Genomic DNA, 27289 nt, shown 5'->3' with positions numbered 1-27289 from the left:
AGGAATTTCCTCCATCACAGATATTTTCTTGCCATCAAATCCAAACGTATCACTGAAGTATTGTTGCAAAGCCGCATCTCTGTTCCTCTTTTCCACATGATACACTAGTACATCTCTTGAAGGTTTTTCCATTGACACAAAACAGGGATTAATTCTGTTAACTTTCTCCATTTCAAGTTCCATCAAATCCTTCTAGTCCAAGAATTTTTTTGAACTGATAATATCTTTATCTCCAATCTCTTCAATTCCTTCAGGGACAGCGCTGAATTCCAAACTGTAATATTTGTCTCCAGGATCCATCACAGCCAGGAAATCCAAATCTTTTTTCATGTCCATAATTAAGCCAATCTCCATAGTTTGAACCTTGCCTTTAATTTCTCTTTCATCCTTTTTTTGTTTTCCAGATCTATCTTTATTCTCCTTTCTCATAGAATCCTGAGTTTCTTTCAGCTCCTGTCTCATTTCGTGAAATTCAATTCTCCACGCTTGTCTATTATTTCTCAGTTCTTGTTTTATTGAGTTAATCCCATTCATTATTTTCTGAAACATGTCTAGAGATAAAGTCCCTTCTTGTACATCCATGGTCTTCTTAATTGTCATTCTTAAAGCCAAAGGAACAAAACTCCTTCAATTTTCAATGTCCCAAACAAAGAGCAGCTTATTTCTTTAACCAGTTACAAAGGAGTTAATCTTTCCAACAAACTAACGTCACACGCTAGACAGCCCTTATCTCTTATCTGCCCGGAAGTGTAAGAACGGCTTTAGTTCACAGCATCGAAATAGCTAGTAGCAGAGAGAATGAGCAGATTCGTCAAAAAAAAAAGTAGATCAGGAAAAATAGTCCCAGCCATAAATCAAAAAGATTTCTTATCTCTTCCAATCAGAAATCTCTCGTCCGTTGTAATCTTTAAAATGCTATTTTCCATGTCAGCTTTTTGCAATAAAAAAAAAAGATAAGCTATTTATATTTTCTTCCCCCTTAGTTCCGTGAATAAAAAAGGAAAGTCTTACCTCACCTAGGTTATCTCAATTGCTGTTACTTTGACAAATCTCTTTAGCTTTATAGATAAGAAAATGATGAATGTAGACAGGAGGATGTTTGCCTGTTAATCCGTATAAAAAAAAAACGGGTCACTTATCCAGCTGAGCTAGCATAAAAATCCTCGCTCTGTCTGAGCTGCTGGAAGACAGACAATTCTGACGAATTCCAGACTCCAACAATCAAAACAAAGCTATGTGGGAAATCTCACGTTTCTTCTTTAACCGGAAGAAATTATTCCCAGTCAGAAAAGAGCCTTCTGACTGAATTTAAACTGGATAAGTTTCATCCAAGACGGAGCTCGTCTCGGAGGCTGCACAGGCGTAGGGATCCTCCTGGGAAGTCCCCTAGCCTGAAGGCACTTAACCCTTCTTGCTGAAAGCAAGTAGGCTAGATTAAATGTTCCCTACCCAGGCTCATATATATAAAATATAAACGGCATTTTGTCAAAAGTATTTTTGTCTACATTTTATACCTTATCCTTTGTTTTCCAAGCTTGTCATGGAATGCTTCTCATACAGAATTAATTTGAAATGCTGCATATTTATTATCATAATCATCATATTCAAAATTAAAAATATATGTACCGCCTTCAAGTTGATTCCAACTTATGGTGACCCTATGAATAGGGTTTTCATGAGGCTGAGAGGCAGTGACTTGCCCAAGGTCACTCAGTGAGCTTCATGGCTATGTGGGGATTTGAACCCCAGTCTCATTTTGTTCTCACAACAACCCTGTGAGATAGTAGGTTAGACTGGCCCAGGCAGGGTTATTCAGTGAGCAAATAGGATCTCTTTTAATTGTGCTATCGACCTGCTTACTTCCACTCTAACTGGGGGATCTTGCAGCATGGGGAAGAGATGGGGGCACATCACAGCTGAAGTTCACCCATATAGGAGCATTATCTCTTGTTTATTACAGAGACGCCTGTTGCAGGTTTTGCTGCTGAGAGCAGCAGTCAGTTAGTGCGGCCACTTGAGTCACAGCTTGTTGATCCTGAGGAGGCAAAACTAGAAAGTGAGGTTCAGAAAGGAGGCCCTGTGCACGAGGAGGAGGAGGGCATGAAGCAGTGCCAGTTGCCCACAGCCACATCTGCAGAACAGCAAGTACCATGGTTTGGCTTTGAGAAAGCTTGTACATTTGTGAGCCAGAGTGGGAAAAATGTTGTTGTACGATGCAATTACTGCCTTCCAAGGATCAAAAATCTGAGATCAGCTGTTTCCCCCTCATCCAATGTGAAGAAACATTTTGAGGTAAGCCTTTGTCATGCTGGTCCTCAAAGAGTGTCCATTGTCTATTTATGTTTAAATTGTGAAGTTCCTCTTCCATTTTTTCTTGGATTCATGCTTTGTTCTTCTTCCTCAGAGGGCACACCCTGAGAAGCTGAGAGCAATTAAAGAAGCAATAAAGGCAAGGAGACGTGGCCTTCCTGAACCAATGCATGACACCCCTCCTCCCAAAATGCTGAAGCAGCAGCAGACAACCCTTGAGAGGTGGGGATCTGGCAGGGATCTGCTTCTTCTGGCAGCCTGCGTACACCCTCGCTTCAAACTAGATCGGCCTGAATCGTGTCAGGCCACCACCCATACCAACAAGTAAGAACATTAGGGAAGCCCTTTGGGTGGATTATGTGATGTTCCTATATTAATGTATATATGGTAAGTGTTGTTGTTTTAGAAGATACATGGTAAGTGGAGTGAAAGAGGGGGAGTGAATGGGCAGTAGAATGCGAGATGATTGGCTGAGTGTTTAAAATGGCTGAATGTATAAAAGGAAGAGTGAGATTGGAATCAAGGGGGGGAGAAGAGAAAGAGTGGATTGCTTGGTGGGGTTTGAGAGAGTAATTTGTCAGGAGAGAGTGAAGAAGGAGGGAGGTGGAGTTTGGATTAGTATTGAGTAAAACCATATGCTTATGTGCCTTAAGAAGAAATCCTGTTAATCTTGTTAGTTTTGTTATCTGTAATAAATACTTAATTTGGTTTACCAAAGGCCTGATCCTTGGCTGGGGTTTCGCAGACCAGAAGGGAGGGTAAGGTAATGACCAAGGCTGAAGGGGAACTGTAACAAATGGTGGCAGCGGTGAAGAGAATAACAATACCAGTATTCAGAGTCTCTGGGAATACTAGTATTGGGACGTTACTGGCGGTTGCCTAGCAGGGGGATCTGTTGAGATCCGTGCTAGAGCGGATAGGTAAACCATAAGAGAGTGCGGTCCGGACTGGTGGAGTCCCTGGTGGTGCCTAGAGACAGGCAGTAACCACGAGCAGGTAGGAACCTGACAGGGAGAGCCAGGGAAGGACGCATCACAGATTACTCCAAGGGAAATGTTGTCTCAAGGGAGGCATCAGAGGGCTTAAGGTGGTAGGCAGGGGCTGGGCCTTTTCTTCCTGGGGCTCCTCATCACAACCTTGGGTTGCTGCAGGTAATCCTTAAGGGTCTGCTGTGCTGCCCCATGAGTGTGGTGACTTGGTCACCTTCCTACCTTCCATGTCATCATCCACAGGCTCAGGCTGGACCCTGAACCAGGGGACATAACAAGCATCAGGAAATGAAGAGCAGATGATGGTTTCCTAACATATATGTGTTAACATATCCTCTCTCTTTCTTAGATACACAATGGAAGCCTTGTTGAAAGCTGAAATAAAGATGGGTGTACTTAATGAGGACAGTGATCAGTCTTCAGATAAAGACCAGGAAGGAGATGACTTAGAAGATGACTTCTTTAACTTTCTGCCCCAGGGCAAGAAGTCAGCAGTGGACACTGCTGAGGAGGAACTGGCGAGGTACCTGAGGTCTCCCAGCAGGGAAGTGTCATCACTCCATGGCTTTCCATGTGTGCTGCGGTGTTTTTTGCAGCACAACACAGGCATGCCTTCAAGCGCCGCAGTAGAACGCCTGTTCAGTACTGGTGGCAACCTAATGACTGTAAAAAGACATTCCTTGTCTGACATGCTCTTTGAGCATCTTGTTCTTTTGAGACATAACAGAAACATATTATAAAAGCATTTCAAGTGTAAAATTTGATTTCAAGAGTTGGGGTATCTTCATTGCTTGGGGGGATGTGAGATTCTGTTATGCCATTATGTTAATCTTATGGATAAAATTTTTTATTCTACTACCCCCTGTGTGTGTGTGTTTATTTTTAATATTGTTTTAGGCTTCTTAGATGTGCAGCAGCCAAGGCCAGCACCTTGTAGGAGTTTTTTTAAAAAAGTAACTGAAATGTAATTGTAGTGATTACTTTTGAGAAAAAGTAAAGTAATCTGTTACTTTCAGAGCAATTGTAATTGTAATGGTAATTACTACTTTTTTGGGCCAAGTAATTGTAACTGTAATTTATTACTTTTTAAAAGTAATCTTCCAAGCTCTGACAACAATGTAGCAAAAGTGCCAGGTTGTAGGGGCCTGGTGCCCAGGGCAAATATTATTATTAAAGGATATATTTTCCCCAGCCTAGAGACGGGTGGAAGGGACCAGTCGAGAGTAACTTTTGTGATTGCTGTGCAAAGAACTTTGGCTACAACACTGCAGATGCACGGAAACGCCTCTAGGAATCCCTGTAAATGGAAACTGAACTTGTATATGAGCGTGAGGGTCAGGAGAGCATCTGGGCTGGGCTATCTATATCTTTTGCGATTCTTTTTTTGGGGGGAGGGGGGAGACTATCATTGCAGGGTTGTGCCAGCAACCCTGACATAAAAATCAGCCTGCATGTGTAAAGTGGTGCACCTAGACGCGGACAGATTTTTTAATTGCTTGCTTCTACTCATTCTTTGGCCATAACCCTCTTATTTTCCCAAAAGCAAAGTAAAATGCACACCACGCATGCGTATTTACTCCTCTCACCGACGCCTCCTTGATTTCGACTCCAGGAGCCTCGCCTCTTCCATCTGTCACCTATCACGTGACTAACCGCAAAGGCTGCCGGGATCAGGTTTACCCGGTTGTCTGGGTTCTTCAGATTCAATATGGCGGTTCTGGGCGGCCACTGAGGGGCTGGTGGGGTGGCGGTTGAGACAGCGGCTGTCAGCGCTGACGGCCTGAGCCTGCGCTTGTAGGCTGAGGGGATTCCGTTCCAGGGCTGAGGGGAAGCGACTGCAGAAGGGAGCGGGCTGAGTGAGGAAGCGGGCGGGCGGGCGGGCGGGCGGGCGGCCAGTTCGTTTGGGCTCCGTGCGGTGGGCCGGTCTGTCAATCGGTCGGAGCGATGGCCCAGCGAGTGCAGTCCGTGCAGGAGTTCCTCCAGGACTCGTTCGTGCCCTTGGTGGCCGCGCTGTGTAGCGAAGAGGCGGAGAGAGTCACCCGCAAGAACAACTTGGGTTTCTGCGAGCTAATAAAGCCGTTCTGTCGCCTCACTTCAGAAGGTCGGTGTCACCCGGCGAGAGCCGAACTGGGTTGTTTACATAGGAGGCTAAGTCAGAGGCACCCCTCCCCCGTGTGTGTGCGTGTGTGTCTGAGGCGGCTGGGCGAAAGGCGGTGCATCTGATCCCATTGAGGCAGGAGATAGATGAGGAGCCCTTTTGCAGTGTTTACTTTTCCCGTTGGGGAAGTTCTGACGGCGGACTAAGGCAGCTGCTGCCCATCTAGATAACTTGCCAAATTCTCCCTTCTGGGAAAGCCGGGAGAGTTGTTCACGTGGGTGATGAAATCTTATTTACTCTGGAGGGGTGTTGTATCTGACTTCTGTTTTTCACTTCAACTTTTTATTTAAATAAAATAAGTACTTTTTCATACTAGCTTTTGTGAATGAGTTTACCAGTGGAAGTGCTCTGTTAATGTATGCTTTGAATGTATCTGTGGTAATTCCAGTATTAAAACGTAATGATTAAAGTCATACTGTATTTATTTATTTTTAAATTGTGAGTTTTTCAATAAGACTTCTCCAGAGCTACTTGAAACATTAAAATGATTTAAAACAGACATTAAGAATAGTTTCATTTTCCCAGTTAAGGCTGCTTACCTGGGAGTAAGTTCCATTGAACCCTATGGAGCTTACTTTTGAGTAGATGTGTATAGGATTACAGCCTTTGTCATGGAAACAGTAAGTAAGCACAGCTGTTGGAAAGGAATATGTTAAGCAGAGGTCTTCGTGGACTACCTACCAAACTGTATTTTGAGTTGCTCCTTTCATTTGCACCTTGTTTTGATGTGCTCAAAATTATGAAAGGTAACTTACAGGCAGGTGACTTTTCAGTTGGAGATCTACAGAGCATTTCTACAATTCTGCTTGTTTGGAAACAACAAATAGAAAAAGCATATAAAATTTAGGGCAGTTTTTATGAATTTGGAGAAGGATCTGATAGGAAAGTGACAAGCTAAGAATAAGAACCTGTCATTTTTCTTAAGATTTATAACTCATAAGGTTTCAGGACAGGTAAGAACCATAATTAAAATTGCATAGATATAATGATTATAAAATGAGAAATAGAGGTAAAATATAATGGTTTGATCTAGCAGGCTCTTGTTATCCAGTGGAGGCTCCCATTGGAGTGCAGGAGTTGGTGGAAGTATATGCCAGTCTCCCTTCCCGCTGCAGTCCCTTGTGTTACTTCTCTAGAGCTCTTTGGAGGCCCTTTGGAGAAGCTTTTTCAAGAGTCTGGCTGGGAGTCCAGAGTCTGTGAGTTTAAATCCCCTCTCATGTCTCCTGGGTGTAAAGGGCCAGCTATAGATCACCCCCACAGGGAGTGGCTCAAGGGTCACGTGCCCTGCCACCTGTGCAGTCGTGGGCAAGCTGCATAGTCCCAAGGAGCCCAGTTGCCCCCCAGCTGGCAGTTGCGGACAAGGAAGGGGCTGACTTTTGCAGCTGTGGCAAGCTGAGCAGGCCCTGGACAACTGGAGAGGACTCAGAGGGAGGCAATGGTAAACCTCCTCTGAATTCCATTTACCATGAAAACCCTATTCATAGGGTCGCCATAAGTCAGGATCAACTTGAAGGCAGCCCATTTCCACTGGGGAGAGGGAAGAATGGTGAAAATGCTCCCCCCCTTCTGCTGATAGGAACATTCTCTTAGCGGAACTATGCTCTTGAGATGCTCCTGCCAGCAGAACCTTAGTTTGGATCCAAGCTGTTATATTTATAAAATGCACTGCTAAACAGTATTCCCATGATATAATCCTTCATTAAAATGATCAAAACCAGAAAAGCTCATTATAGACAGGGAAAAGGACAATGTTTTTTCTTTAATAGGAAAGGGATGGTTATTACGGTTACTTGGCCAGTGCAGTTGTTCCTATAAAGTATGGGTTGTTGTAATGGGAATGGGCAACAGTGAACCTCTAACTTGTGTGATGCTCCAGTATAGCTAGAAGGATATTAGAAGATTTTGCATCTCTTTTTATAAACCACAGGTTGTCATTTTGTCCAAACATGACAGTGACTAATCTTAACCAACCTTCTCCAGCCTGGTGCCCTCTTGATATTACCATCATCATCAACGTCATCGTCATCATCATCATCATTTATTACTCAACCTTCATCCAAAGGTCCGGGGGTGGATTACAGGAATTTTAAAATACAGCATTAAAAACAACCTATTGTTGGACTAGAACTTGCATCTTCCCTGATGACTGGTCATCCTAGCTGTGGTTATGGGAGTTGTAATCCAAAACACTGGGGCACCAGGTTGGGAAAGCTGATCTTAACTGTGGTTTGTTTTGAAACAAGCCAGATTCATAACCCATGGTTTCAAACAGATCATAGTTAAGGTTAACCATGGTTTTTTGGGTTTGGATGAATCAGCAAGATATGCACTGTAGGAGGAAAGGGCAAGGGGGAGCGTACTGCCTTGAAGCTTGCTATGTCTCATTGTAATCACAGTAAACTGTATTATGTATATAGAATCTTGAGGCAGCTGATTAGGTGCTGCACTTCCTAGGGATGCCCTGATACAGCTTGACAGTTCACCCCAAGGAGAGGCCCTTCCATACCTTATCTAGAAGTATCTTGCAGCTTGTTCTTTCTCAAGTGCTGAGGTGTGGCTCAACTCCCCCATTGAGTAGTCTCTGTACTGTGGGGGGCCTGCAAAGAAGGGTTGCTGGATACTCTTTAAGTGATGTGCAGGAAGACCTGTCCTTCTATGCGTCTTTGTGCCTACATTGAACAGCAGTGGTGGGTTCAACACGAGGGGAGATTATGTACCAAACTTTTATGCTGGCTACTGTGCCCTCTCTGCATCCAGAGTTGTGGCTATACTCTTAGGCCAGTGGGGAGGGTAGGTCCCTTGCCTAGGGGCCCCAGAAAATTGTGGAGACAATACTGATTCTTTTAGGAAAATTTGCTTATTAGTCTGCTTCTCTGTACACTTGTAACTGAAAGTGCTATGTTTTATTTATCTGGGCAAAAGGAATCTCTAAAGTACCTTTAACTTTACTGGGTAGGATCATAAAAGGGACACGTGCATATGGGATGCAAATAACATGTACAGCAAAAGCTTGGCATGCTTGCTGCAGCAATTCCTAACATGGATTTTCTGGGGAAAAAATATATTGGATTTTTTTCTAAGCAAGTTAGAGTAATTTGTATCAGACAGTGCTCAGTTTGTGTTGGAAATTTTTCTGATGTCCTACAGAGTGAACTGATTTAGCATGTTTATTTTACTTACGTTCAGTAAAGAAAGCTAAAAACTTTGAAACTGCCAAGCTTGCCTAAAAACTATATTTGCTGTTGGCATCTATTCATTGTTGCTAATGATCTTATGAAACAGAAAATTTTCCACAGGAAAACTAAAGTACTAGAAAAATTTCCAGTGCCCTGCATCACTGGCAGCAATTGTTACCATTGAAAACATGTCACTTTTAAAAGTGACTTGCCTCCTCAGCAAAGGGAATGCTCTGCTGAATATAACAACTGAAATTACATCTCTTTGTGAGTTTTTTTCCACATCTGAATTCCCTGTCTTTGGTACCTGGTTGAATAACTTTCAGTAACGTAACAGTACAATCCTTCGCATGTTTAATCAGAAGTATGTCCCACTAATTCCAGTGTTACGTACTTTTTAGAGTATCAGATTGTAGTCTAAAGAAGTGGTTCTCAACCTGGGGGCCAGGACCCCCAGAGGGGCCACGAAGTAATCCAGAGGGGGCCGTGAACAGTAAAGAAATGAATTATTTATTAATTTTTTTTAAAAAAAGTCTTTACTTCCTCGACACTGTCTGCTTTCCACTGCCGCTGCAGATGACACCTCCCCCTTGCTCCAAACGAGAGGGGAGGCCTTTTGCTGAAGCGCACTAAGGGCAGGCATCTGCCTATAAAATACATGGCAGATGCCAAAGGAGGCTGAGGGTGGGGCTACCAGGAAGAAGAGGGGATTACTATCAGTGATTCCTGTCTCCTTGCACTGCTGCTACTGACAACACCCTTACTTAGAATGAGAGGAGAGGGCTTTTTGTGAAGCAGAAAGAAGCAAGGCTGCAAAGAAAGTCTGCTTTCCCCCTTCCTTCCTGGCAGCCAGCCTGCCTCCCTGGGGGGAGGGGGTCACAAAAAAATTTCAGCTTATAAAGGGGGTCGCATGCTCATAAAGGTTGGGAACCACTGGTCTAAAGTAATCTTATTCACACTTTGAATATTTAGCGAGGCTAGATCTTGCTTGTCTCTTCAATATTTTTGAAGATACAATATGCTGGGTCAGCACAAGATATATTGTACAGAAATGTGTGTTGAGTGTTGCTTCAGAATGTACTAGTCTAACATAGCTATTTTCTCATTTTAGTGCACATGAGAGATCCCAACAACCAACTTCACATAATCAAAAACTTGAAAATTGCTGTCAACAACATTATTACCCAGCCACCTCAACAAGGAGCCATTCGAAAGCTTCTGCATGATGTTGTAACTGTTAGTCAGCCTGCTGAAGGATTAGTAGCTAATGTGATTACTGCAGGAGATTATGATCTCAACATTAGTGGTATGTAACAAGACATTGAAATTCGTTGAAGACTTTATACTTAACTTTTGTTTTAAAATTTGTTTTCCATTGAGAAGCTTACAGCTCTGAAAATTGGGATATTCCATAGTGTTTGGATACTACATTAGAACCTTGCTATAACGAGGGTGTTTGGGGGACAAAGGATGCATCTGTGTCATAGGGGGTTCCATGTTATAACTAAATCCACGGTGCTGTATACAGCATTGTACACAGGAACATTGTCATACCTGCGGTATATCTGAATCCATGGTACAGCAAACTGTGTAATAACGTGGTTCCACTGTACATATTTTATTTCTTGAAGATATATTTTAGCTTGCCCTTTATTGTAAAAAGGGAAGGTGTGCTACATCAATAAAAACATAAAAATAAATATAATACTGTACAACACTACAATACTACACACATAGAGAGCATGACAATTGTTCAATTCAGAAATACAACGCAATACCACAGATGTAGGTGGTGTGGGACTTTAAAGGTGGGAGAGACATTGAGGGCATCTTGCCTGAGGTCCCCACAAACCCAGCATAAACTTTGTCTGTACCCTGATGTCATCATGTAATGAAATTATCCAGCATTATTAGTCCACATCACTGGCAGTGACAGGGAAGTGCAGAATGTACTGTTATCAGGCCCAAATATTACTGTATGTTAAGAGAGGGATGAGAACTCAAGGGTAACATACAATTCTGCCCTACATTGTACTAATTATGGAAAACGTCGTTGAAACCTGTGCTAATTTTCTGTGGAAATAGTAGGCAACATCCAGTGTTGTGCAAGTTGACATCAGCTAATTGTAATGGGATTTTCACTTCTTCCCCCTGAAGCTCCCTGTGCCCTTCCCCCAGATATGATTCAGAGGGTCCCTCAACTCTCTGGAGAACACTTTTTTAGGGGGGCTGCTGGGGTGTGTGTGGAGAGGAAGGGGAAGTCTTGTGTGAGTGGAACTGTTCGGCTGGCTGATGGTTACTGTTGGATGTTGCCCATTAGATTTTTTTAAGTCCTCTACTTTTTTGCTAATGACAGTAAAAAAATTTTTTTTGTTTACTTTCACAAATGTTGTCTAGACTAAGAGAGATAATGTGAATGAAGTTTTGAATAAGTAAAATATAAGCATATTTCTAGAAATGTAACTCCCTATTCATTATACAACCACGAGACTCCTGTTCCTCTGAGAGAATGGTTAACAGTCAGCCACTCTGATTAAAGGTCTGTGAGAGAAACAGGGCGTCTCCTAGCAACTCTCAGTACCCTTCACTAACTACACTTCCCAGGATTCTTTGAGAGAAGCCATGATTGGCTTTGAGCCATGGCTTTGAGAGAAGCCATGATAAATTGTTTTAAATTGTTTTTAAAAGATGTGTTTTTAAATTTGTATATTTGTTTTTAATGTTTTTAGTTATTGTAAACTGCCCAAAGAGCTTTGGATATGGGGCGGTATATAAATACACTAAATAAATAGATAAATAAATAATGATTGTCCAAAGTGTAATAGAGTCCTGGTGTGGATGTGGCCAGGGACAGCTTTGTTTTAAATTTGGGTGGGAGGTAGGGTTGCCAGGTTCAGGGCCTGAGACTGATCCTGTATCTTTAGGAGAAGAGAAAGTCAGCCAAGTGCCGGTGTTCTTGCAACATTGTAATGGGAAAAACCACAAGGTAGAATTGTCCCTTCCCCCTGCCCAACAGTGAAAGATACAGAAGACGTCTTGGTTGGCAGGCCCAGTTTTACCTATCCTAATCATGACTGCATAGGAGTATATCCGATTCAACTCAAAAATCATACAAATGATCAGACCTGCCTTTTCCCTCCTTCCCCTTTCCTCTCCCTTTCTCCTCCCCTCCCCTCTTCCTTCTTCCGCCTTCCCTGCCCACTCCAGCCCTCCGTTCCTCCCCCCCAGTCAGTTTTACCTACCCTAAGCATGATTGCACGGGAGTAAATCCCACTGAACTCAATAAACATGCAAACGACCACATCTGTCCTTCTTCTCCCCTCCCCCTCCTGCCTGCTCCCATCCCAGTCCTCCCCTCTGCCTTTCCACCCCTCCCTCCTCCCCCTCCTCCCTTCCCCATCCCCTGTGGTCAGTTTCACCTATCCTAAGCATGATTGCCTGGTGTGTGTGTGTGTAAATCCCACTTAACTCAGTAAGCATGCAAATGATCAATCCATTCTCATCAAACTTGCACAGGATCCCATTTCTTACCTCCTGGATTAAAAAGCAGGGAAATGCATTAAGAGGCAAAAAAACCTTGCGGTTTAAGAATGTACCTATAGCCCACAGCTATTTCTACCAAACTTTAAAAAGCAGGGAAATTGGGCAGCTATAGTGAATCCACCAGGGGAGCAGGAGACCTGAACTCCTCTCTGAGATATTGTACTGCCCTACAAAGTTGTCAAAATGCAAACACAATTTGGGTTGGTCTTTCACAGTCCAATCCACTTGCTGTGTAGCTTGGAAGAATTTGGTAACATGTGCCTCTGAGCATATGATGAGTGGTGGCAACACCTGTAATCAGCCCAAATAATAGAAAGAAGATATGTCCTGTGCTGATCTTGTTTTAGCCGGGAGGAAGCAACATTATTAAGACAGTTGATATAGTTCAGATGGTCACTTTAAATATGTCTGATTTACTTTGCAATTTTAGTGAAGTTTTCTATAGGAAATCATTTTCTTTTGCTTTTGTTTCTATGAATATGTGAAGTACAGCAACACTTTGCAGAATTTATACTAAAAAAACTCCAAACATAATTGTGGAATAATGGCACTGACTTCTGCAAAATAGATCTCCAGTGGACCTCAGAAGTGTCTCAATTTGCACAAGATAAAACAGTGGGAGGTGAAATATATTCTAGCAAAATTCTAGGTGTGCTCTATGTTTTTAATTGATCGTGAACACCTTGCCTTAAATAAAGTGGTTTAAACGTAGCAGGCTGAAAACATGCATCCTCTTTTTTCCAACAACTAGAGTCATTGCTAAAGTAGCAGCATATTGTAATCAGTCTGATTTTACATTAAACTGCAGTTTCAGGTCCAAGTGTTAATGCACCCAAAATAGAAATAGACCATAACCTCCAGTTTGAAACAAAAAAGGCTATCTTCTCCATCATATGACATTGACCAATAAAAAGGGTTTGAAATTAATAAAAATAAATTTGACACAGATTTCTAGGATGAATAATGAGGGAAATAAAATTTTCTAGTTTAGATTCTCTGTAGAAACATTAGTAACACAGGAAAGAAGCAAAGTAAGAAGAACACCAACAAACATACAAAAATATAATTCTCCATCTTTGGAGATGGCAGGTGTTGCCACCACTCACCATATGCTCAGAGGCACATGTTACCAAATTCTTCCAAGCTACACAGCAAGTGGATTGGACTGTGAAAGACCAACCCAAATTGTGTTTGCATTTTGACAACTTTGTAGGGCAGTCCAATATCTCAGAGAGGAGTTCAGGTCTCCCGCTCCCCTGGTGGATTCACTATAGCTGCCCAATTTCCCTGCTTTTTAAAGTTTGGTAGAAATATCTGTGGGCTATAGGTACATTCTTAAACTGCAAGTTTTTTTGCCTATTAGTGAATATTACTTGTAATATGTCAGTGAAAGCAGATCATGGTGTTTTTCTTTTTTTGAGAGAGTGAAATCTGTACAAATTAGTCCTATCTTTTTAAAATTATATCTGTATTGGAGTGTATATGGAAATAACTTGACTTGTTAACTCTGTGCACTGAGGGCCTTGTGCTGACCTGTATGCATGTGTTTAGCCTTCATTCCACCCAGTAAGCTGCCCCTTAAACTGGAAGTGGCTTTGAAAGCATTGGGTGCAATACTGCCAAAATCAAGTGTTTCTAAATCTCATATATTGCAGTAGGAAAAAGTGAAGTGCAATATTACTTCCTTCATTGAAACAAATAGTACTTAAAGTGCTTAACATTGGCTAGATCGTGCTCAATCCCTGACATAACATGAGGAGGGAGGGGAGAAGTGAGAAGAACTGGTGTATGCAAGTGAAAGAAACTCTTTGTACTGTGGCATATCAAATCAGATTGATGTTATAAATATTTTATTATTTATTCAAATCATTTTTATACCACTTATATTTAAAAAATCTCAAACCCATCTTAAAACATCAAGTAAAACATTACAAAATATCAAAATAAAGCATTACAAATGAAGGTCAGGCACAAAATACGCTTTTACAACAGCATGACTACCAGGAAAATAAAATACTATCTTAAAGATAAAAAATACAAATGAAAATCAAATACAAAATACGGTAAAATTCCACATATATGGTTTCATTCGTTGTATTTGAGGGGTCTTTGAAAAGCAAATTGTGATACGGAATGGGCCTATGTTGTTTAAATTAAAATTAAAATTAAATTAAAAGGAAAACATTCCCATTGGACATGCCCTTTAACATTTTAACATATCTGAAATACCCTACCATCCTCAGCCCAGTATTGTCCATTGGGTTATACTTACAACTGCCTCTTAGGCTGAACCAACTAGGTTCACAGTTAAGCAGAGACGTAAATGTGGATTTTTCATGACCGAGCCCAGAACTGTAGCCACCGCAGCACTATGAGCCATTATTTACAAATTTATGACAGAAATTAGCTGCAGCTTAATTGAATTTCAGACTTGCAGTTGAAATAAGTGGTGATAGCATCCATTGTTTTGTGAAAAATCAGTTTCTGTGCTTGAAGAGCACCTATGAGTGAGAAATTTCATTATTCTTGAAAGTTTTTGCCTCTTATTATATCTAGTTGGGTAATTGGTTGTCTGTCTTAGATGTCTGTCTTGGTTATGCAGACACACTCTTATTTTTCTATGTATTCCAAGGAGTGATGATGCAAGTTAAAGGAAAAACAGATTGTTAATAAAGTTTGGGTAGTTCTTTGTTGAATGTGCTGGGATTACCTTGAAAAGTATATTTGAAGTGATGTTCTCTAACTTGCGTCTGACTGACCTCTCCCCTGCTTTGGAACACTACTGGCATTTAAAAAAGAAAAGTCTACTTCTGAGTGTGTGTGACTCTTTCACTGATCATAGGTATAAGCCTAAAAAAAAAGCGCCACTTTGGTATTGTTTGCAGTAAGCACTTGTTATAGATTGTAGAACCACAGGGTAGCAGCATGAAATCTCATCCTGTGGTATGATTCAAACCTCCTTATGTTCTTGGTAAGATACAGTGACCCACTCCCCATAACACATGTTAATATATATGTAATGTTACTGAACAATTCTATCAAATACACCAGCTTTCTGAGGAGCTTTAAAATATTAGAATTCTTATTCTGAAAAGAATGAGTAGGATGCCTTGTACTCAGTACAAAATGCTATTGGCTTTGTATTTTCATGTTTGGTTCTGAAAGTGTCAAATGCCCAGAGACTTGAGTGGGAACTTGAGGGCTTACACGTATCTAATATTAAAATATACCACAAGCATATGAGGAGGGCTTCCTAAACCTGAGAGAAGATGAAATGAATACAGACTAACTGCTTAGTTTAATACTTCCATGTTTTCTCTGTCAGATCGCTCAGTTAAAGCTAGTGTTCCTTGGTACAGTAGTTGGAAAGACACACTGATGGGACTGAACACATCCACGTTTTATTCAGGTATTTTGTGTGGCTGGTGTGGGTTTCCTAAACAGCCCTGTTTCTGTTCCTTTGTTATGTAACCCTTCCATCTTTTTTACCATCTTACTACACTTTCTTTAGAATAGATTTTCTCCCCAGAAATAAAGGTTGGTGATGGTTGTCTGAGTCTCATCTTTTAAAACCTATTGTGATCATTCCATGGATCAAAGTGCAGAGAAAATCATTCTCTCTCTGCTTGATTGAGCATGCTGAATTTTATATTGTCTGACTTTCCAGAAATGCTTACCTTCTTTTTGTTGTTTTAAGATCACATCCTTGTAATAGTTGGAAAGATTGTGGTGTTGAGAAGATGCATAAACTACTGTTTTTCCTAGCTGGGTTGTTGCTTGTTGAATCATATTTTTTGCTTTTTTTTTAGGATATTTTGGTTTATAGCTTAACAAATGTACAGTTGCTCATTTGTTGCATAGAATCCGGATGCCATACATCAAGAGAGCATTTCTGTTTGTGATGTACTGCAATTCCCCAGCACATTTCTCCAGGGAAAAGACAGTGCTTTCTCTTTAAAACTGAAACTTATTGTTAGTATTTGAGACATCACTAGATATGATTTTGTCCCATGGCAAACCACCCAGCTTCCAAAAAGGGACTTTTATGGGAGGAAACACAGGGACTGTAACTCGAAGAGTCTGTTGGTTTCATTTCCACTTTTTATCGAAGCAGACAATAGAAGACTGAAATAAAACTGACAACAGGTTTCCCAGTATTTTTAATTTATTTTTAATTTATTTAGAAAGCATTCTTATTCCATCTTTTATTTTATTTTTATTTAAAAAATATTTATATACCACTAGTCATAAAAAACCAAAGCTGTTTATGACATATAGAAATGCATGGTTAAACCATATAAAAAATTTAAAATCAGAAATCAACTAACTATTGCAGAATGATATCTTCTCAATTGCCCACATAAGCCTGGTGACATAGAAAAAATTTCAGCAGGCATTTGAAAGTCAGAACAGAAGGTGCCTGCCGAATCTCTATTGGCAGAGCATTCCACAGGACTGTGCCAATACCACTAAAGGCTCCATTTCTTGTTGATTTCAAATGAGCCTCACCAACAATGTTCCAACAGATGATCTTTTGGCCCTAAGAAGGGCACCCAAGGTGGTGAAGAAAAATAAAAATGAGAGAATCAATTAAAACAATATCAAAATTGAAACAGTTTCTAGTTGTGCTAGGTCTTGCAGCAAAAGAGGCTTTAAAGACTAATAAATTTATTATGGCATAAGCTTTAGTGAACTATAGTCTACTTCATCAGATAAATGGTTTATTTTATTTATTTATTTATTTAATTACATTTTTAGACCGCCCTATAGCATTGAGCTCTCAGGGCGGTGTACAACAGAATAAAATACGCTTAAAATACGAGCAAGTGTGAATTTCATTATACAGTTATAAAACATGTTAAGCACAAGATTAAAAGATTAAAATAAGAATTTCAATTACAAAGTTTAAGCTTAAAATACATTTAAAATGCCTGGGCGAAGAGGTAGGTTTTTACCTGGCGCCGAAAAGATAGGAGAGAAGGCGCCAGGCATATCTCGTCAGGGAGGGCAGGCACTAATATACTGTACATGGTTTGCGGATGGGAATTTTCAATAGTGAGATGAAAAGGAAATGAGATGCAGAAAAATACAGATGATGATAATTACCTTATTGACAGTGAACATTCCCCAAACAGCGTAGTTGATATTAACACACATAGTATTATGGTTCAGTCCACAAGCGGTAACACTGAACCTCTAGATGTATTGTACTTCAGCAGTTTTATGTTGCAATCCCCCTTTGAAGCTCCTTTGTTCAAGGATGACCACGTTAAGTATCCTGGGAGATTGAAATGTTCTTTCACTGGCTTTTCTGTGTTGCCATTTTGAATGTCAGATTTGTGTCCATTTATTCTTTTGCGAAGAGACTGGCCTGTTTGTGATCTGTAGAATGCAGAAAGGCTTTGTTAGCAGATGATGGAGTATATCACAGTGGAAGAAAAGTAAGTGAATGAACCCCTGATGTTGTGATAACATCATTAGGTCCTATAATAATACTACTAGAATAGACATGAGGATTGAATTAGTATATGGGTCTGCCACAGGGGCTAGTCCCTATGTTTATATTTTGTGTAACTTGTTGCTGGTGAAAACTGTTTTAGCTTAGGGGGCTCTCTGTGAGCAAGTACAGGTCTGCCATATAAGGCCTATGAGAAGGAAGTGTCGTTATCAAGGATGGGTTATAGATCATTGATGATATGTTCAGGTGGTTTTAACTGTGAGCTGTAGGTGACACCAAGTGGTGGTCTGTCATTTTGTGTTCTATGTCTGGTCAGTAGTAGTTTGTTCATGGATATCAGTCAGACATTGTTGATCTGTGTGTTTACTCAGTTGAATGGGTATTAAATTCTGAGGAATGCTTTGTGTAAATTTTTCAGGTGTGAGTCATTGTCAGATCTGAGTTTAGACAGGGACTCATGCTTTACATTGAGCATTTCTCAGACTGCTATATCCACTTCAAAAAATGAAGGGGAAAAAAAGGTCAACAAGGTTAGATGTGGAACAATCCCAGGAACAATACTACACAACATAAAATGTAGGGAAAACGTAGGAAGAAAGCTAGACCGTAAATCATCTGGTCTTCAACGTCTATATAATACTACCCAGAGTATGGGAAACAAAGCAGGACAAACTTGAACTCTTAATACAGGATGGTAAATATGACTTGATAGGTATAACTGAAACTTGGTGGGATGACTCCCATGATTGGAATACAGCAGTTAAAGGATATAACTTGTTCAAAAGGAACAGAAGGAATAGAAGACGGAGTTGCACTATATGTTGAAAATATGTATCCCTGCACAGAAACACAGGAGGAACAGGCTTGGTAGCCCCATCAAGAGCATCTTCATTAAAATGAATGGCACAAGGAATAAAAGAAAAATGGTAGTTGGAGACTACTACCAACCACCCAATCAAGGAGAAGAGGATAAACCTTTGAATAGCAAATTGCCAGCGTTTCAAGGAGACATGATATAGTAGTAATGGAAGACTTCAATTACCTTTATCTATTGGGAGACAAATTTTGCTAAACGTGGTCCCTCCAAGAAATTCCTTAATTGTGTTGCTGATAAGTTTCTCCTACAGAAGGTGGAGGAAGAAACTACAGGATCAGCTGTCCTTGACTTGATTTTAACCAATAGAGATGACTTAGTGGATGAAGTGGCAGTTACGGGAACTCTGGGGGAAAGTGACCACACTATACTAGAATTCTTGATCTTAAAGGAAGCAAAAGCGGAGTGTAGGCATATGCATACCCTGGACTCCAGGGAAGCCGATTTTAATTAACTTAGAACAACGATAAGTAAGGTCCCATAGCGTGACCTTAATGAGAAAAGGAAGCCAAGATGGGTGGGAGTTTCTAAAAAAAGAAATTCTTAAGGCACCATTGCAAACAATTCCAACAAGGAAAAAATGTGGAAGACAGGAGAAGCCAATGTGGCTTCACTAAAAGCTTAGAGATGACCTGAACACAAAAAGGACACATATAGGAAGTGGAAGGAAGGCCTGGCCACAAAGGAAGAGTACAAACAGGCAACACAGAATTGCAGGAAGGTGTTAGGAAGGCTAAATCTGAGAATGAGCAGAGGTTGGCAAGGGATGCTAAAAGCAACAAAAAGCTTTCTTCAAGTACATCCATAGCAAAAGACAGAGAAAGGAAATGATGGTTCACCTGCTCAATGAGGATGGCAAAATGATAACAAAGAAAAGGCAGAAGTGGTCAATTCCTACTTTGGCTCAGTCTTCTCCCAAAAGAGGGTGTATGACCCTCTGGGCAAACACGAAGTGCAAGTTGAAGGAGCAGGATTGCAGCTTGAGATTGATAGATAAATAGTCAAGGAATACCTTATTACTTTGAATGAGTTCAAATCTCCAGGGCTTGATGAACTGCATTCTAGAGTAATGAACCGCCTGAAGAATTCTTGGAACCACTCTCTATTATCTTTGCGAAATCATGGAGGAAGGGTGAAGTGCCAGATGACTGGAGGCGGGCTAATGTTGTCCCTATCTTTAAAAAGGGCATAAAGGAGGAACTACAGACCAGTGAGTCTGGCATAAAATCCTTGAGCAGATTATAAAGCGGTCAGTCTGTAAACATCTTGAAAACAATGCAGTGATTACTAGAAGCCAACATGGATTTTTCAAGAACAAATCCTGCCAGACTAATCTTATCTCATTGTTTGATCAGGTAACCTCCCTGCTAGCCTGTAGGAATGCTGTGGATATAATATCTTGACTTCGGCAAAGCTTTTAACAAAGTGCCCCATAATATTCTGATTAGCAAGCTAGCTAAATGTGGGCTGGATGGAACAACTATCAGGTGGATCCACAGTTGCCTACAGAATCGTACTTGAAGAGTGCTTATCAATGGTTCCTCCTCAAAGTGGGTGGAATAATGAGCAGGGTATTACAATGTCAGTCCTGGGCCCAGTGCTCTTCAACATTTTTATTAACAGCTTGGATGAGGAAGTGCAGGAATGATTATCAAATTTGCAGATGATACAAAATTGGGAGGGATAGCTAATTCCCTGGAAGACAGAAACAAAATTCAAAGTGATCTTGAAAGGCTGGAGCATTAGGCTGAAAACAATGAAATTTAACAGGGATAAGTGCAAAATTCTACACCTAGGGAAAAGAAACCAAATACACAATTAATTATTAGATGGGGATACTTGGCTCAGCAGTACTAAATGCAAGAAGAATCTTGGAATTGTTGTTGACCACAAGCTGAACATGAGCCATAATGTGGTTGCAAAATTGCATGAAGTAGTAGTTCCCCTCTATTCGGCATTGGTTAGGTTTCTTGAGTTCTGGACACTGCACTTTAAGAAGGATGCAGACAAACTGGAACAGGTTCATAGAAAGGCAACAAGGATGATTAGAGGACTGGAAATAAAGCCTATGAGGAGAGACTGAAAGAACTGGGCATGTTTAGCCTTGACAAGTGGAAGGGAGATATGATAGTACTCTTCAAGTACTTGAAAGGTTATCACACGGAGGAGGGCCAGGATTTCTTCTCAATCATCCCAGAGTGCAGGACAGAGAATAATGGGCTCAAGTTACAGGAAGCCAGATTTCAGCTGAACATCAGGAACCAATTACCTAGGGAGGTGGTGGGCTCTCCAACTCTAGAGGCATTCAGGAGGCAACCACACAGCCACCTGTTTGAATATGCTTTAACTCAGATTCCTGCATTGAGCAGGGCGTGGGATTCGATGGCCCCTTCCAATTCTGCTATTCTATGATTCTATGACTGACTTAGGAGAGAAAATGACAGATTACTATTCGCAATAATACCCCAAGAGATTCAGTGCTACACTTGAGAACTGAATTGGCACAATGGATTTTTATCATACATATGTTAATTTATTTATTTGTTATTTATTATTTGATTTATATCCCACCCTTCCTCCCAGCAGGAGCCCAGGGCAGCAAACAGAAATGCTAAAAACACTTTAAAACATCATAAAAAGACCTTAAAATACATTAAAACAAAACAACGTTAAAAACATTTTTTAAAAAAGCTTTAAAAACAACTTTTAAAAAGGGTTCAAAACATATTATTAAAGAAAACATATTAGAATTGATTTTAACACAGATGCAGACTGGGATAGGTCTCAACTTAAAAGGCTTGTTGAAAGAGGAAAGTCTTCAAAAGGTGCCGAAAAGATAGCAGAGATGGTGCCTACCTAATATTTAAGGGGAGGGAATTCCACAGGGTAGGTACCGCCACACTAAACGTCTGTTTTCTATATTGTGCAGAACGGACCTCCTGATAAGATGGTATCTGCAGGAGGCCCTCACCTGCAGAGCACAGTGATTGACTGGGTATATAAGGGGTAAGACAGTCGTTCAGGTATCCTGGTCCCAAGCTGTATAGGGCTTTGTACGCCAAAACTAGAACCTTGAACTTGGCCCGGTAGCAAATGGGCAGCCAGTGCAATTCTCTCAACAGTGGGATGACATGTTGGCGATACCCTGCCCCAGTGAGCAGTCTTGCTGCCGCATTTTGCACCAGCTGCAGCTTCTGGACCAACCTCAAGGGCAGCCCCATATAGAACGCATTACAGTAATCCAACCTGGAGGTTACTAGTGCGTGGACAAGAGTGGTTAGGCTATCCCAGTCCAGAAACATCTGCAGCTGTCTTATCAGCCGAAGCTGGTAAAAGGCACTCCAAGCCATGGAGGTCACCTGGGCCTCTAGCGACAAAGATGGATCCAGGCACCCCAGACTACAGTCCTGCTCTTTCAGAGGGAGTACGACCCCATCCAAAGCAGGCAACTGACCAATTATCTGAACTCGGGAACCATCAACCCACAGACTCAGTTTACTGGCCCTCATCCAGCCCACCACCGAGTCCAGGCAGCGGTCCAGGGCGTGCACGGCCTCTCCTGATTCAGATGTTATGGAGGAATGGAGCTAGGTATCGTCAGCATGCTGCTGACACCTCACCCCAAATCTCCTGATGACTGCTCCCAACAGCTTCATATAGATGTTAAACAGTGTGGGGGACAGGATGGTACCCTGTGGCACCCCACGGCACAGCTGCCAGGGGGCCGAAAGACAGTCACCAATGCTATTATCTGAGAGCGACTTTGGAGATAGGATCGGAACCACTGTAAAATAGTTCCTCCAATACCCATCTCACCAAGTCGGCCTAGAAGAGTACTATGGTCAATGGTGTCGAAAGCCTCTGAGAGATCAAGTAAAAGTAACAGCGTCGCACTCTCCCTGTCCCATATCCAGACATGAAACAAGACTGGAATGCTTCAAGACAATCTGTTTCATCCAAGAGTACTTGCAATTGCTGCGCCACAACCCTCTCAATCACCTTCCCTAGGAAGGGGGTATTTGCAACTGGTCGGTAGTTGTCACAAACCAATGGATCCAGGGTGGGCTTTTTCAGGAGTGGTCGGATCACCTCCTCTTTCAAGGCGGCTGGAATCACTCCCTCCTGCAATGATGAGTTGACCACACCCTGGATCCACTTGGTCAACCCCCCTTGGCAAACTTTAATAAGCCAAGAAGGGCAAGGGTCGAGAGGACACCTTACTGGCCTCATCTTGTGTATGTCATTAGGCCGCATCAACTGAAACTGTTCAGAAACTGTTCAGAAAAAGTTGCAGCAGACATTGCACTGGACACCACATTGGGGACTACAGTAGATGTGGATGGGGCATCAAGCCTGCTACGGAGGCGAGCAGCTTTACCCTTAAAGTGGCTTGCCAATGCCAGGATATCTGTGTTAACAACTTCAGTTTATTGTGTGTGGTCACTGTGAACAAGGTAATTATCGCTGTCTGTATTTTTCTGCATTCCATTTCCTTCTGACCTCGCTGTTTACAATTCCAGCCCTTCCCCCATTTCACTGGGAGATGTTATTTCCCCTTCCTCTCCTTCCACCTTTAGACCCTCACATCCTCAGTCTGCTCTAGGGGTCTCCAACCCTCCACAGCAGATTCTGGGTTGGAGGGAAGTATGGGGAGGAGAGGAAAGGAGAGTAATTTTTAACAAGTGGGATGCCACAAGTGGGTATCACTCACGGAGTTGTCAATTTCAGCCTTACCTATAATTTTTAACTTTGATTTGATTGTTTTGAGAAGTGCAATGTGTTATTATTTAAAAAAAGAAATACATAAATAAAGTATTAATCCAGCTAGCCATTCTAAGAAATATTTAAGAATTTTTTCTTCCCTGTCACTTTTTCCTGTGGTGTCATATCTTCAAGGTTGTAATCCTGCAGACAGCTGCTGTTTTGTTTTAACTGATGCTGTTCTGGAGCCCTTGCATCTGAAAAGTAGGGTAGAAATGTTCTTCATTAAAAAAAAAAAACTATGTATGCACATAGGTGTCCTCATCAGGTTCCTAAAGAGGCAAGAGACTTCCCAGCAGAAACACAAGTGAGGGAAGCACAGGGGCAGTATCCAGGTGCAGTTGGAAGTCAGAGTCCAGAGTCTACCACAACAACAAAGGGGTCAGGCACAAAGAAGGGTCAGAGCAGTCCAGGGTCAGGAGCCAAGCAGTCTGTAAGCAACGGAAGGCAGGGGCAAGGCAAACGTCAGATCCATAGTAGTCCAAGGTTGGGTGTGGCGTCATCAGTCAATCTGCAGACATGTCAGGTAGAGATCTGGTGACATTGTTCCAGCAGCTCTTCCAGTGTAGCACTGGGTGTTTTATGCTGGAGCTGCTGAACCACACCCTAAACCTCAGCTGACTCCCATTAAGCTCCTGTGGCCAGACATCTACTCCCAAGGAGTTCAGGCCTGTAGGCGGAACTACTTTGGATGGGCCAGGTCTCCATCTGGCATTTGAGGCAATGCCTCTCTCTTGGGCTTGGGAGCCATTCTGCTTCAATGTCTTAGGCTAAATTTGCCCCAGTTGCTAATCGCTTGTCCTCGTCCTCATCATAGGACCCTGGCTGCTCACCCTCAGAGGGAGCCTGACCCAGGGTTGGGTCCAAGACTAGATAGATCCTTCTGGTCTTTCTCCAGTGCGGATTCCTCTGATGAGGATTCCCCTGGCTGGGGACTAACAAAAGGTGATCTTGTGTTATTAAGGAAAAAATTATGCTAGTGCTTTTCCTCCAGAGTTTCAATTCTGGGTATTGTCAAGTTGCACGTGGCAGAATCTGGAACTGAGGAAAGCAAAATGCGGGACGATCCCTGGTATAATTGGAGACAAAAACCAAATATTGTACCACATCAGTAAATAATAAAACCTGTTCTCCACTAACACAGTATTTTCATTTTGTAGATTTTTTTCAAATTGTATAATATGTGCATGTACATATGGCAATGAAACAGGCTGGATGACGGCTAGAGTGCAAGTGGCGAAAGACATGCTGTGAGGCTGATCAGGCATGAGTAAAACATCGTAACTGCCTACTGTGTGGCGGTGAGGGCAGCAAAGAAGGCCCACTTCTCTGCCTCCATCGCATCCTCAAGTAGCTGTCCAGTGGAGCTTTTCCGTATTGTCAGGGTTCTGTTGACATCAACTCCAGGAAATGGAGTTTTAGACCCTTCGGAGGCCCACTGTGAATTGTTTGCAAGGCACTTTGAGGGTAAAGTTGCTCACCTCCATAGCAGTGTTGATGCCCCATCCACGTCTACTGTAGTCCCCAATGTGTCCAGTGCAACGCCTGCTGCAACTTGTTGGGAACGGTTTCACTTGATGCGGCCTGATGACATAGATAAGGTGCTTGCGTTGATGCGGCCAGTAAGGTGTCCTCTCGACCCTTGCTCTTCTTGGCTTATTAAATCTTGCCAAGGGGGTTTGACCAAGTGGATCCAGGGTGTGGTCAACTCATCATTGCAGGAGGGAGTGGTTCCAGCCGCCTTAAAAGAGGTGGTGATCCGACCACTCCTGAAAAAGCCCACCCTGGATCCATTGGTTTGTGACAACTACTGACCGGTTGCAAATACCCCCTTTTTAGGGAAGGTGATTGAGAGGGTTGTGGCGCAGCAATTGCAAGTACTCTTGGATGAAACAGATTGTCTTGAAGCATTCCAGTCTTGTTTCATGTCTGGTTATGGGACTGTATCGGCCTTGGTTGCCCTAATGGATGACCTTTATCAAGAGAAGGACAGGGAGAGTGCGACGCTGTTACTGTTACTTGATCTCTCAGCGGCTTTTGATACCATTAACCATTGTATCCTTCTGTGCATTTTCAAGAATTTTGAAAAAGTGTGGAGGCCACCAGTCACAAAATGGCTGCCATGGAGGTCATGGCATAACACAATATGTCTGGACATCAGCTCCTGCACAGCAGGAGACATGAGAGCTTTGTAAATGTTTCACATTTTGCATTTGCCATTTGAGGAGGGGATTCGTGAATATCCACCTGCATTTCTTGTGTAGTAGTATTTGCAGAAAATAATTTATAGGGAAAGATGCATCATAGTTACTAGGGAAAAGGGAAGGGTAAACTACAGAGATTCCTACTAGAAAATTAGACAAAAGCAGCAAAAGTGCGCTAAAGGGGAGGGAAAACCAGATACTGTTTGGGACTTCCAAGATTCCTGTTGCTTAGTTTCCAAACAAGTTGCATATCAATCTGAGCTCTGACTTCAGTCATTATAAAAACGCTGACAGCTGGGAGCAGCCAGACTAGTTTATTTCACAGAAAGTGCTTAGAAGATGCCTGCACATTTTGCTTCGTAACTTTCTTTCTAGAAGGGTGAGAGACTTACTTTTTTTAAAAAATGAAAGCTTAGAATCTAGGGCAACAGTGGAGGCCATTGCAGGTGCCATGACGTTTGTGGGTGCCAGGTTGGCAACCCTCTTCAATAACATGTGGAAGGCTTCGGTCGAATGATTTGCCACCAGCCTGAATATAGACTGGCAATTAGATTGACCTACCATCTAATCTGGAGTAGGTACAGGGACAATGACCAATTCTTTCTTGTAAAAATATGCAATTAAGCCCACCCCTGTTTTCCTTTTCAACACTGGCCGTATTTTAATTGCACTACACAAATTAGCTAATATAAATACTGCATAGCAAAGAACTACAGTAGTAGAAGTATTGGTATAAGTCTAAAGCTTTGCTACTAGCTATTCTTTTAGATGTTAATACCACAGCTGTTATAAAACTTGTATTAAAGCAGTGGCGGTGAATCTCTGGCCTGCAGGCATAATTTGGCCCAGCAGAGGTCTTAATTTGGCCCATGAAGCCTTTTTTTCCTAAACTGGGCCAGGTAAATAGGAAGCTGCAAATGAACAACGGGGAGCCTTAAAATGTTTTTCAAACTGTTCTTTGGCAAGTGGCACTTGCATTCGGTGCTTTTTAAATTAGGTGTCAAACATAATCCTTGCTGGAATTGGTTCCACTCAGGAGCTCCCAATCGGAGCTCCTGAGTGAAGCCAATTGCTGCTGAAAGTGGGAACTGAAGACAGTGCCAACCAGCTGATCAGTTGTGATTGGGAACTCAGAGTGTGGTTGATCCTAACAGAGCTTTTAAGTTGCTGCCAGTCAGTTGGTTGATGATGATCCTGCTTGGATCGGTGCAGTGTCTCAAGCCATGCTTCCCAGCTGTGAAAGTGGACTGTTTGCATTGTAGGTAGGGGACAGGATCCAGCCTGCTGTGCTGAAAATGTTCCCCAGCCTGGCACCTAAAGCATTTGATGTATTACTTTAGTGGCTGAAGGAGAGAGCAGCAGCTGCTTATATATGTGGAACATTTCCTGAAGTGCTGTAAGCATCCCTTCATATACTGTATCAAAATGTTTTCTAGCAAGTATCTACACTAGCACTTACGAGAACAATTTTCTTCCTCTCCGATTTCCCCCAATATTATTGCTGCTCATGCAGTTGGTTGGAATAAAAAAGATCTGGCTAATTCTATAAGAATGGGAAGCACTTCTTTTGACTCCGACAAGATATGTAAGCAAGAATTGTTGTTACTTTTCCATTAATGTTCCCTCTCTCCTGGTTGCTGTCTCCTTGCTTTCTATTATCTCTTATAGTCTATGCCCAATAACACCGTTGCAATAACAGCAAAATGGGGATACTCAAGTGACCTATAGATCATTGAGCAGCAAGGAATTTTTTAAACTTGTTTTGTTTTCAGTACCGGATGGGCCATTGTCACATCTCCCACTGTTGTGTGTTCCA

At 41.9% G+C, this 27289-nt stretch overlaps 1 protein-coding gene across 7 annotated transcripts in view; it reads left to right on the top strand.

Moving 5' to 3' along the window:
• Window positions 1-4926: 4926 nt before the first annotated feature.
• Window positions 4927-27289, top strand: part of TRAPPC8 (trafficking protein particle complex subunit 8) — a 150030-nt gene continuing 127667 nt past the window's right edge. For 3 of the 7 annotated variants that reach the window (XM_061597828.1, XM_061597858.1, XM_061597848.1), the window contains exons 1-3: window positions 4928-5400; window positions 9745-9939; window positions 15502-15585. In XM_061597828.1, the coding sequence (XP_061453812.1) occupies window positions 5244-5400; window positions 9745-9939; window positions 15502-15585 (436 nt within the window). In that variant the 5' untranslated portion in view covers window positions 4928-5243. Of the gene's footprint in view, window positions 5401-9744; window positions 9940-15501; window positions 15586-27289 lie in introns of all 7 variants that reach the window. The other 4 variants (XM_061597885.1, XM_061597876.1, XM_061597839.1 and 1 more) reach the window with 3 other exon arrangements.

Source organism: Rhineura floridana, chromosome 1, assembly GCF_030035675.1.
Source record: "Rhineura floridana isolate rRhiFlo1 chromosome 1, rRhiFlo1.hap2, whole genome shotgun sequence".
Taxonomy (NCBI): domain Eukaryota; kingdom Metazoa; phylum Chordata; class Lepidosauria; order Squamata; family Rhineuridae; genus Rhineura; species Rhineura floridana.
This window is presented reverse-complemented; position numbering and strand designations above follow the sequence as displayed.